The 12,637-nt window shown below is 35.5% G+C and overlaps 1 protein-coding gene across 1 annotated transcript; it reads left to right on the top strand.

Annotated features, from left to right (window-relative positions):
* Positions 1-7,639: 7,639 nt before the first annotated feature.
* LOC18589779 (AP2-like ethylene-responsive transcription factor PLT2) lies at positions 7,640-10,906 on the top strand. Its single transcript, XM_088810030.1, has 9 exons — positions 7,640-7,766; positions 7,903-8,570; positions 8,702-8,784; positions 8,900-8,908; positions 9,043-9,131; positions 9,258-9,331; positions 9,478-9,528; positions 9,601-9,677; positions 9,855-10,906. Exons 2-9 carry the CDS (start codon positions 7,975-7,977, stop codon positions 10,583-10,585), a joined length of 1,710 nt encoding a protein of 569 aa, XP_088666156.1. The 5' UTR covers positions 7,640-7,766; positions 7,903-7,974; the 3' UTR covers positions 10,586-10,906.
* Positions 10,907-12,637: the final 1,731 nt, after the last annotated feature.

Below are 12,637 nucleotides of genomic sequence, written 5' to 3'. Positions count from 1 at the left end.
CTGATTTATATTTCAAAGACCATGGAATTCCAAAAACCATCACTTTAAATCAAGATGTGAAGTTCATGAGTCATTTCTAGCAAACTCTTTATAGGAAAATGGGGACTCACTTGCAATTTAGTTCAGCAAGTCACCTTCAAACGGATGGTTAAACAGAAGTGATCAACAAAAGTTTGGGAAACTTATTAAAAAGCTTTATGGGCAAACATATTCGGGAATGGGAATTTGTGTTAGCGCAAACGAAATTCTCTTACAACAATTTTGTGAGCCAAACCACAAAAAAATGTCCATTCGAAGTTATGTATGGAAAATGCCCTCTTAGTCTTTTGAACCTTGCTGCATTACCAACTACTCGTGAATTTAGTGTTGATGCTGAAGAACATGCTAAGCAAATCAAAAAGCTCCATGAAGAAGTTCGAGAGTAGATTATTCATCAAACTGCCAAATACTAAAGGCAAGCCAACAAGCACAAAAAGCCAGTTAGTTTTAACAAAGGAGATTTTGTGTGGATTCACTTAAGGAAAAAACATTTTCCTAAGTCTCGTGCCAAATTATCTCTCCAAGCTTATGGACCATTTTGAGTCTTAGAACGTATTAATGAAAATGCTCACAAGATTGAACTTCCTAGAGATTATGAAGTTTCTTTTACCTTAACATAATTGATCCCTTTCCTTAATATGGAGAAGACAAAGAAGACATGGATCTTGAAAACGATTTCTCTCTAATCTGGGGAGAATGATATAAGAGTATTTTATTAGGTTATTTGCACATTAAGTTAAGTTAAGTTATGTTAAATTATCTTTAAATTTAGTTATACTGCAAGGAAGTTTAGGTTAGGCTATTTCTTATTTATTTTATTTAAGAATTGTAATAATACCACTGTGATTATGGTTTGGTATGTTTTGTTTGTTCAGTTTTTCTCTCTACCCAATTCTCTCTTTCATTTTGTTTGTTCATCTTATGGGGTGTCAATTAGTTTGAGCCTTTTCAAGCCATTTTGTATCAACCTACTTCCAATACACTCTCTAGGCAGCAGGTTCTCTCTTTCATAAAAATTTCTTCATTAATGAAATATATTCACTTGGTTGAGCCAAAAAAAAGACTTTTTTTTATGAATAGTTATATAAAGCCCTCTTGGGTTAATTATAAACATATTGAAGTAGAGAACTAATAAAAAAATATTTTCTTTAATAAGTACGACTGCTTATTTTCTTTAGGCTCTTGTCAAAAGAATAAGAGGTTCTAGTATATTTGGTTTGGCCAACCAAAGTGGGAATATGACCATTGTTCACCTTAATGGGGTTTTTTTAACCTTGTCAAGATTGGTATTCACCTAACCTCACCACAATTGGTGTCTTTTACAATGTCCTAGTATTTTCATAATGCTCCGAAGTCAAAAATCAAGCACACCCATAAGAACATAGAAATTTACGTGGTTCATATTTTTTTTTGTCAAGTCAGTAGTGAGTTTCATTAATAGACTTGAAGAATACAAGCAATTGGTTGATAGGTAGAGGCAAAGGCTCTTATCAAACCAATTTAACTACAATAAATTTAAGGTTGCCGACAATCAACCTAGATAACACCTCACTAGCAAAATCACAAACATTATAGCACATAGCAATATGGTTTTTCCTATAAACTAATAAAATCACAATCATTATAACACCTAACACAACATCATTATAACACTTAATATAGCAACATCCAAAGACATAAGATCACAAAACATCAAGGGACTTAAAGTCTCACATTATACTTAACAGCATAACAGTAGTATTGTTCCTTTAAACCTAACCAAAATTAAAGCCAAGCAATGAACAGAGTGCTACATGTCGCCCCTCATTTTGCAAATTGATTAGCACAATGGTTGCCTTCTCGGGAAACATGGTTGAATATTGCATGTCCTATAGCTTCACAAAGTAAGTCAATGTGCTGGAACAGTTTTTATCCTTTCCATGGCCTCGTGGAGTGGTTTGGAACCCATGAGATTGCAATCATGCAATCAGACTCCATGATAAGGTGTTGGCCAACCCATGGTGATCTATAAAATGATTCCAAGGTAATTTTAATAGCTCATACCTTAACCGTGATGGACTACGAGATACCATTTGGACCAAAAAAGATGGCAATGATGTTTCCTTTTGCTTTTATTAGAACTCCTCCAACTCCCGAGGGGTATGGCTGGCCACATGATGCCCCATTCGTGTTAAATTTTAGCGATTTTTCATTTGGAGGAGACCTATCCACATCTTGGCTTACCTTTTTAACTCTCGGTTTAGAGAATTTTGAGGCCAAAGTTGGAGTTATTCACCATTGTATCTCATCCACATTAGCTTTGTTGTCCAAGGCCTTTAACCGATGAAAAGTTCTAAGTTTCACTAGGAAAATCAGCTCCTTATGAGTCCATCTTTTTGTCTCAAAAATAGTTGCATTTTTAGCCCTCCAAAGTGTCCATAAAGTTGCTCCACATACCATATTCCAATCCTTTTTATAGTCAATGATCTCTCCACTGAAGTTACTTTGTTTAAGCAAAGAAGAGTTGGAGTTCAAAAGGCAAGTAATGATTTTCCACCATTTCAAAACCTCCCCCTAATTGCACCAGACCAATGGATAGTTAAGGAGGATATGATCACAATCATCTGATTCATTTTGAAACCATGGACATGAACACTCATGATTTAATAGTTGTAGACCTATAGATACAAGGAAGCTTTTAGTGGGAATATGTTCCATGAAGGCTAGCCAAAAAACACACTGCATTTTCGAAGGTTGTCTAATTTTCCATAAATAGTGAAGCTACTCATCCTCCTCATTCATAAGATAGTTAACAGTGGCTAAGGCGATTTTACTAATTGAAAAAAGTCCCTTGTCATTTTATTTCCAAATTAATCTGTTTTTGTGATTTTTAAGAATGGAGACACTGTCAAGCCCAGAGTAAAATTCGGTAAGTTCCTCTTTTTCCCAATCAAAGAGGTTCCTTCAAAAGTTAAGGGCCCATTTTTGATAACCTATGTCCACACACAAGTATCGAGAAATATTCATTAAGAAAAATCAAGAGATTACAAGATCAGTCTGAAACTCACAACCCTTATCCCACTTACACCCAAATCACTCCTTTAAGATCTAAGTGCTCGCTAAACTCTTTCTTGATTTAATGATATTCTTTAACCCCATATGACCTTTTTATAAAACCAAGTACAAGTGTCTTATCTTAGTTATCCTAATTTGATTAGGATTTTATATCCTAGTTTAGCTAGAATAAGAAACAATCTCAACAAGGTATCATAGTCTAACTAGAATTAAAATATAGTAGTCTAACTAGAACTCAAGGCTATCACAACAAACATGACTCTTTAACTATTAAAATTAAAAAAATTGGTGTTACCTCACATCGGTAAAATTGGGATTTGTTTTATTTTAATATTCAAGTCAAGACTTTCCTTCTATTGTTGGTACATTATAAGTTGGATGCTTAATACGATATAAAAGCTCATGTATTATTTTATTTTGTTCCTTATTGTTTTTTTTATTGGGTATGTCAGCCCATCGATTTAAGTTTCAGGTTTGTTAGTTTAGATGCTTCACCAAATTAAGTCAATGATGAAAAATAAAAGTAAGCATTTGTTAACCAGTTATATACCAAGGGGAGGGGAGTGGAGACCTCCCTAAATCCAGTCCCCCACTTCGTTTTGGGTCTACCTTTACTTTAAAATCTGCTGCAAAAAAAAAAAAAAAAAAAAAAAAACCTAAAATAAACACAGAAAGAGAAGAAAGGGAGAATGGAGATGGCTAAACTTTGTTACCACCACTTTACTAATTGGCTTTTGCAATTAAAATTCTAATAAATTGAAAGTCTTAATGGGGATAAAGTTAGTGCAAAACAAGATTTCATGTTTATGTCATGTTTTCTTATTGTAGCTTATTCTTGGGCATGTATATTCATCATCCTCTTCCAAAATAAACAACCCTAACCCTCCGTGACATTCATAATATAATACTAGTGCTTTTATATAAAATAAGAAGAAATGAAAGGAGGGTTCCCAAAATACATTTGCCTTTCTAAGTGGTTCATTTCGAGGAGACACGAGCACTTTCCCGGCGATTCCTCCCACCATCTCTTGGAAACTCTCAAAATTATTTCTCTGGATTCTCGTGAGCTCCTTTGCCCATAAATACCCTCGTTTCTTCACTATATGTACTTGAATGCCCCTTTTTCTTACTGTCAGCTCCATCCCCCCATCCTAAGTTTTCTACATTGCATATATGGATTAAGGATTTGTAGTTCTTGCACACCAATTCAAGCATAGATTTCAGTTTCGCCTTAGCTAGCCATTCAACTTTACTAGAATCGGTGGTGTATTTCGGTGTACTTGCAATCCATGGAAGTGCGGATACTGTTTATGTTTTTTGGAGGTCACAAACGCAATGCATTCGAATAGCGTGTAAATTTCAACAAAGCCAATGCAAACCTGAAAAAAACTTAAATCGTCACTAAGGTTGTTTGAAGATTAGCATGGCGATTGAAACTTACGCATGTAAAGCTAAAAACCTAGTTTTCATCTTTATTAATTAATTAATTAATTAGTTATCAATGCTTGAATAATATGAGACAATATTGCCTCTTAATCATGTTTATGATGCTGATATATCAACATGTTAATTCTACCATGCCTGTTTTCTATTCCTTCCCTTAGAAACTTTTATTTTGCCGAAGAATTAAGTGCCATAGCAAATTGATAGAAATGAGAAACTTTACTGTGAGCTGAATAACAATTAGTTCAACTAGTCACGCCTCGACCTCTAAGATGGGAGGTTTCTGCAAGTCTAGCTAACAGAGATCTTGCAACGACTATCTTTTAACCCGGCCCCCAAAAGAACCCCTATTTATTTATTCTTTTTATTTCTTAATGGCCAGAACATTTTGTTCTTTTGTATCAATTTGCTATATCATGGGTACTTCATGAATTCGATTCAAGGACTGCATAAATTCGTTGAAATCATTATATATTATATGCTTTTTCCCCTTTATGTTTTACTAACTTTATTTTGCCCTCCATTTCTTTATTAAAATAATTGGTATATGAAGATTTTGAATTAAAGTCCTAATATAATCGCGACACAAATGTGTTAAATTATCGTTGCGTGAAAATTTTAATTCATTTCACCTAGACGAGAAGAAAAAGAAGGGAAAAAAATCTGGCCTGCGTTTTTCTTCATAAAAAAGGTTAGAAGAAGTATATGTAGAAGGGTCATAGGATGGTCAAAGTTTGGTGTGTGAAGTGTGTTTTTTTGTGCAAGCATGCAAAAGGGCTAATTGGTCCGCCTGACTGCACCTTTAAGTTGAAGCCGAAGAAATTAAGACTTTAGAGAAAAATATTAAATGGAAACTGACATATGTAGGTCACATTCCTCTGAATTTGGCCGCAATATCTGAAACGACGCGACTCTCTCTTCATTTAATTCATTTACCACAAATGGCCGGTGGCTGATCCCATCCCCTCTCTCTCTTCTTTTTCCAAGAAATAGTAAGTAAAAAGATAAATTACAGAGAAATTAAGAGAGAGACTTAGGTTCTTTGTTTCTTTGTTCCAATTCCATTACTCTTCACAGCAAGGAGGTTAATTCAGTGGTCTTCTATCTACACTGTTTAGAACTAATGCATGAAGTTTATGTGTTACTCTTTTCCATCAAGACCGTGAAAAAGGGTTTAATGTTTTTGTTTTCTCTTTTGGGATCACATAATGGTTTCCTTTCTAATTTTCTCTACTCTTTTGTAGGCAGTGATTAATTTGGACTTAGGGTTTTGGGTGAGTAGCAGTAATATTTTTGAGATGAAAAGGTAGAAGAAAGCGAGAGACGTGGGTCCTGCACCCTTATTGTGGTGCATTTCGGTCAACGTAAGCATATAAATATGTACAAGAATTTGGCGGGAACTGTGTCATCAACAATGGCAGGTGATTCTTATTTCTTTCCTAGTATACTCACACAGGATTTTAATACTATTATTTCTCAATGTTTTACTATTGTTTATTCTTAATTTCTAAGTGCTATTTCTTATTTCAGCAGTACTGCATGAGTTGAGAAGTGTCTTACCTCTGAAACACTCTGAATACCTCAGTTTCCAAATGCTAAAGCATAGATTCACTGACCAGTTGCTGAAACAACTGACACTAGGTTTATGTAGGCATAAAAAATTGGATAAACCTTCTATAAAAAAATTTAAAAAATTATAATATTCTTTTTAAGCCCTTTACTGAGCTTTACACTTCTGTTGTTTGCATCTGTCTAATTACATCTCTTAGGGAGTACGAGCATGAATGTTTATGTATATGTAACATGAAATATCATTTTACTTTAAAAAAACTGAAAAATATCATTTTAAGAATATCTTAAATATTTTTTTAGTCCAAAAGGACCATATTGAATAGTTGAAAGTTGTTTCGTCACATTTTTTAAAGGCCTATTGAATTATGTATAGTATATATATATAAATAGATGATTAATTAAAATGTCTGATTTTTTATTGAATATATCAAAAAAACTTCACATACTTTAGGGTTGGCCTAATTGGATGACAGACATACAAATTTAAAAAAGAAAAAAAGAAAACCCCTTTGTAGGCTTTTAATTTGTACAGGGCATAAATGGCAAACTTTTTTTAATCCCATGTTAACCTTTTGACGGGGTGCGAAAACCAATTAGGTGGTCAACAGATTTCTACTTGGGGAACCAAACAAAATCCTTCAATTAAATCTTTCTTTATGATTCCCTTAATTAATTAATTAATTTTTTTTTAAAAATAAAAACAACTACAATTATCACTTGGTGTTATATATACTAGAATATATTTGAACAAGATCGAGTAATCCTTACTCAACATCTCTCCAGTACTTTTAATATTTAATATGTCGGATTTTTGGCATTAAATATTGCATGTCCGTACACACACCTCTTCAACACATGCAGGGGAACTCGGGGATCTACAAAAATTTTGGACTTTCGGTGATGAGGAAATTAAAGGAAACCCAACCCCATTTCACAGATCTCTTCTGATTTATGAGTTTGATCTCTCTTCTTTACTTGATTTCTCTTTTACTAGCATTAGATATCAAAGCAGAGAGAGAGAGGGGGAGGGAGGATAGCTTTACGTGGAGTGGTCAATTGTTAGACTAGGAGATGATTTGCAGAGTGTGGGAATGCTGGGCTTTGGGGAGTCATGAATTGCTTAGAACGAGGACGAGAGTTCCAATGAACCAAGTGGGGATAGAAAGAGAAATAGCATTAGAATTTTTAAAGAAGAGGGTGTTGAGGGTAAGGGAGGTGGGGATTGGATTTTTCCAGTTGGAATTGTGGGTTTGTCTTGGTACAAAGACTGGAAGATCTCAACCCCCCCTCCCCACTTAATTTATGTTAGTTTAATCAATAAAACACTCGTGTCCCTAAATTACTATTATACAATAATCGGACTTGGTTTTCAAGTGTTGGAAACTGTTGTTCTCACAGTCACACCACTTCAAATGACCTTTGCAAAAGGGGTCTCTAAAAAAAAAAAAAAAACTCTTTTAAAATTTGAAGCAGTTTAAGTACCTTGTATCTTCCTCAAGATTTTTTTCTCTTTCAGCCTCTCCTGAGTCCTCCTTCCTCTACTCTCATGTTTTCTTCTAAAATGCGTTCTCCTGCCACCATAAAAGCTTAAAGAAACAAAGAGAAAGGAAGAGAGAGAGAGAGCACACAGCTGCAAAGTGTAAACCCTAGTCACTTTGGTAAACCTTTAATTTTCTACCTCATCATCATCTTTGGTTTCTATAGATATTTGTTTCTATCTGCTTTGAGCCAAAAGTGTTCTTTTATCATCATTTCTGTTCTTGATCACTTCACCTTGTCTTTTGTTACTTGCAGAAAATTTTTGATTTGTTGGACTGCTGCAAAGGACAGGCTTCGGATTATTAATTACCTCAGGAGGATAATAATATGGGTTCCATGAATTCAAACAACTGGCTTTCGTTTCCTCTTTCTCCCACTAATTCTTCTTTGCCAACACATTTGCACCCTTCTCAATCTCACCAGTTCAATTTAGGGCTGGTGAATGACAATATGGAAAATCCTTTCCAAGCCCAAGGTACAGATCATATTCTCTCTATCTTTTCTCTCTCAATCTTCGTCAGTCTCATCTGTTTAGTTTGTAAATTTACAGAATGGAACCTGATAAACACCCATGATACCAGTGAGGTTCCGAAGGTTGCAGATTTCCTTGGAGTTTCGAAATCCGAAAGTCCATCGTTGGATCTAGTGGCATTCAATGAAATTCATCAGGCAAATGATTCTGACTATTCATTTCAAAGCAACAGTATTGTGCCGGTGCAAAACGCCGTTGTAGCTGCCAACAACAACTATGAGTACCAAGAAAATGCTAACAATTTGCAGTCACTGACATTATCTATGGGTAGTGGCAAGGGTTCAACCTGTGAAACCAGCGGCGAAAATAGTACTAATACCGTTGAGGCTCCCCCTAGACGAACCTTGGACACTTTTGGGCAAAGAACATCCATATATCGTGGCGTGACAAGGTAAGCACAGATGAATCAATCAACCAAATCCAAATTGTTTTTCTCTTTGGTTTTATAAGTTTTTGTTGACAAATATCGGTGTATTAATTGGTTAACTTGGATTGTGAAATGGATTGTTGGTGCAAGTGCAGGCATAGATGGACCGGAAGATATGAAGCTCATCTTTGGGATAATAGTTGTAGACGGGAAGGGCAATCGAGGAAAGGAAGACAAGGTAGAGCTTGAACTTCTTCTAGGGTTTCCTTTACATCTTCAGCTACAGGTCCTGATTTTTAATGATCACTAACCTTTTTTCCCTATTGTTTTCATGGTTTGCATCATAATTCCAGTCTACCTGGGTGAGTCAGTTTTCTCAATATATATATAAATATATATATATATATATATATATATTTTTTGCTCCATCCTTTTCCCTTCTTTCATCATTTTCAAATTTGGGTTGCAAAACTGTTTTAACGGCTTTGTCGAGCAGGTGGGTATGACAAAGAAGAGAAAGCAGCTAGGGCTTATGATCTTGCTGCACTGAAGTACTGGGGAACATCAACCACTACTAATTTCCCTGTATATAAGTTTTCTACTGCTGCATCAGTGGGTGCAACTAAGAGATAATAGTAGTATCTCAGTTGTCGCCAGTTTCAGTAGTGATTTTTAATTTTTATTTATATATATATTTTTATGTTTTTGTAGATTAGTAATTATGAGAAGGAGCTGGAAGAAATGAAGCACATGACTAGACAAGAATTTGTGGCCGCCATCAGAAGGTACACATATAAGAGATTTTATTTCAAATAAAAGTAAACTCTTGGTCTATTATGTATGAAGTTGCAGGCTCTGGAAATAGTAATGTGAAATTTGTTGACTTTCTGATCATTCAAATTTTGATTTTGTTTGTGTCTAATGTTATCAGGAAGAGCAGTGGTTTCTCAAGGGGTGCATCCATGTACCGTGGGGTAACAAGGTACGTAGACTAACAAAATGAACAGCTTGCATCTCTCCCGGCCCTCTCTAACATACATGCATCTTTATACAGACATCATCAGCACGGCAGATGGCAAGCGAGAATCGGAAGAGTTGCTGGAAACAAAGATCTTTACCTAGGAACTTTCAGTAAGTCGTTTAATCACAATCAACAGTGACTGAAACATTATCAGAATAATAAAGAATTGATTTGAAGGACGTACCTTTCAATGAAACTTCCAATGATTCTAATAATTGAACTATTTTAATATTGGTTTCCATCGCTAAATCATAAGATTAAGAGTCATTCGTTTGTTATCGATGCAGGTACTGAGGAGGAAGCTGCTGAAGCTTATGATATTGCAGCAATTAAGTTCAGAGGACTTAATGCAGTCACCAACTTTGACATGAGTCGCTATGATGTAAAAGCCATACTTGAGAGCAATACATTGCCAATTGGAGGAGGAGCTGCTAAAAGGCTAAAGGAAGCTCAAGCACTTGAATCATCAAGGAAACGTGAAGAAATGATAGCTCTGGGTTCAAGTTTCCAATATGGAAGCTCTACCTCAAGCAGGTTACAGGCTTACCCTCTAATGCAGACCCCATTTGAGCAACCTCAACCATTGTTAACTTTACAAAACCAGGACATGTCTCAATACGCGCAAGACACCTCATCCTTTCACCAGAATTATATTCAAACACAGCTGCAACTGCACCAGCAATCCGGGTCTTACTTGCACCAGCCGAGCCAGAATTCTCAATTTTACAACAGTCATATCCAAAACAACCCGGCTTTGTTGCATGGATTGATGAGCATGGGCTGTTCATCAACCGTCGTGGATAATAATGGAAGCTCAAGTGGGAGTTATAGTGGAGGTTATCTAGGGAATGGAATTGGCATGGCTTCCAACTCGACAGCAGGAAATGCAGTGGGATCAACAGAAGAGCTAGCCCTGGTCAAGGTTGATTATGATATGCCTTCTGGGGGCTATGGCGGCTGGTCTGGGGACTCGGTTCAGGGCACAAATGCTGGAGTTTTCTCAATGTGGAATGACTAATTTAGTATAGATGTTTGGAGAATTGTGCGAGGAAATGCGGCTGGAAATAAGAGAGCGAATCATCCTTTCTGTTTCTAGTAACATCAGTAATATTTTCAATGCAAAAGCTTAGAGTTAGGTGGCCTTTGATTAAAGGCCTGCTTTTTTCTTTTTCTTTTTTTTTTCTTCTGTATTTGCTTGATGGTCTTTACTTCTTACTACTTTCTTACTGTTTAAAGACATAGTTAGGGCTTTTCCCGGAGAAGAATTGACCCAAAATCCAGTTTAATTGGATCTTAATGGGTTCCATGGGACCCAAATTTTGTACTCGAAAATTAATCTGGACCATGGACGTCGTTAACAAGGTTAACTCTAATCTCTTCTATAGATTCTTACTGATAGTAAAATTGTATTGACCTCTTTTTCTTGCGTTGGAAAGGGGATTGAGGAAACGAAAATGACTAATTAATTCATTTCTCCGTCATTATGGGTTTACGTATAGAGAGTGAAAGACATAATGTAAGTGGAGTGAAAAACAAATTTGTGCTACAGCTATTTACAATAAAAACAAAAGAATTCTAACAAACTTGCAATGAAGGGGAAAAATAGTATGTACAGTATTTGTTTTGCCTAAGTGCTCATATGCCTAGCACGTAACTATTTTATATCTTCACTTCTTCTAGATTCTTATTTACACCATCATCCTCTAGTTCCTTTGTTAAGTGAATAATATTCTTTTTTCTTCGATCAATTTCTTGATACTCACCCTCAAAATGAATGTGTATATTCCAAAGACTCATGCTGCCCAATACAAAATGGAATTGTCTCGACTGTAAAGCTTTAGTAAACATATCAGTAATTTGCATATTAGTTTTGATGTACCTCGGCATAATAATTCCATCTAATACCTTCTCTCTAATAAAGTGACAACCAAATCTATATGTTTTGTTCTTTCATGACAGGTGGGATTTTTGCAAATGTGAAGGGCAAATTGGTTATCACGGAAAAGCTCAACACCTTTTTTTTATTTTTAACCACAAATCATTCAATAAGTATAGTAAGCACATTACCTCGCAAGAAATGGATGTCATTGCTCTGTATTCTGCCTTCGTTGAACTTCTTGCAACCATTGTCTGCTTCTTAGATTTCCAATTGATCAAGGATGGCCCAAGAAATATGCTAAAACCAGTAAAAAAATTTCTATTATTGGGACATCTTGCCCAATCATCGTCAACATAGGCCCTTAAATGCAGATCTGATTGTGAATGATATATAATGCCTTGACTTGGAGCTCCTTGTATGTATTTTAAAATTTTATAGGCTGCTGCTAAGTGTGTGTGCCTAGGTTTGTCCATGTATTGTGACAAAACATGGACTGCGTATGATATATCAGGCCTAGTGAAAGTTAAGTAGAGCAATTTACCTACTAGCTACCTATAAGGAGTGGCATCTTGCATGGCATCCTGATCACTAACCTATGTGAGCTTGTGATTGTAGTCAATTGGGGTAAAGATAGGTTTAGATCCAAACAAACCATATTCCTCTAATATGTACAAAGCATATTTTCTTTTGTAGATAGTTATTCCTCTTTTGGTTCTAGCAACTTCAAGGCCAAGAAAATATTTGAGAACTCCAAGATCATTGAGCTTGAATTTAGAGCTTAAATAAGACTTTACTTCATTTGTTGCTATCACAAATGAGCTTCCAATCACTATGTCATCAACATAAATAATCAAATCAATGAAATCACTATCATCTGTCACTTTTGTAAACAATGAATAGTCAAACTTTTTGATTGAATAAATCCAAAGATTAAAAAAGAATCTGTGAATTTGCTAATCCATTGCTGAGAGGCTTGCTTTAATCCATATAAGGATTTGTGAAGTTTGCAAACCAATTTAGAATAAGGTGGATACTCCCCTTTGAGTTGATAACCCTGTGGTAAGTCCATGAAGATAGTTTCCTCCAAATCACCATATAAGAAGGCATTATTTATGTCAAGCTGAGAGAGAAAACAACCTTTTACTATTGCAACAGTTGGGAATGTCCTTTTGTGGTGTGTTTGATTACTGG

Source organism: Theobroma cacao, chromosome 9 (genome assembly GCF_053813885.1).
Source record: "Theobroma cacao isolate CCN51 chromosome 9, ASM5381388v1, whole genome shotgun sequence".
Taxonomy (NCBI): Eukaryota; Viridiplantae; Streptophyta; class Magnoliopsida; order Malvales; family Malvaceae; genus Theobroma; species Theobroma cacao.
Note: the sequence above shows the minus strand (reverse complement) of the source record. Positions and strands in the feature narration are given on the sequence as shown.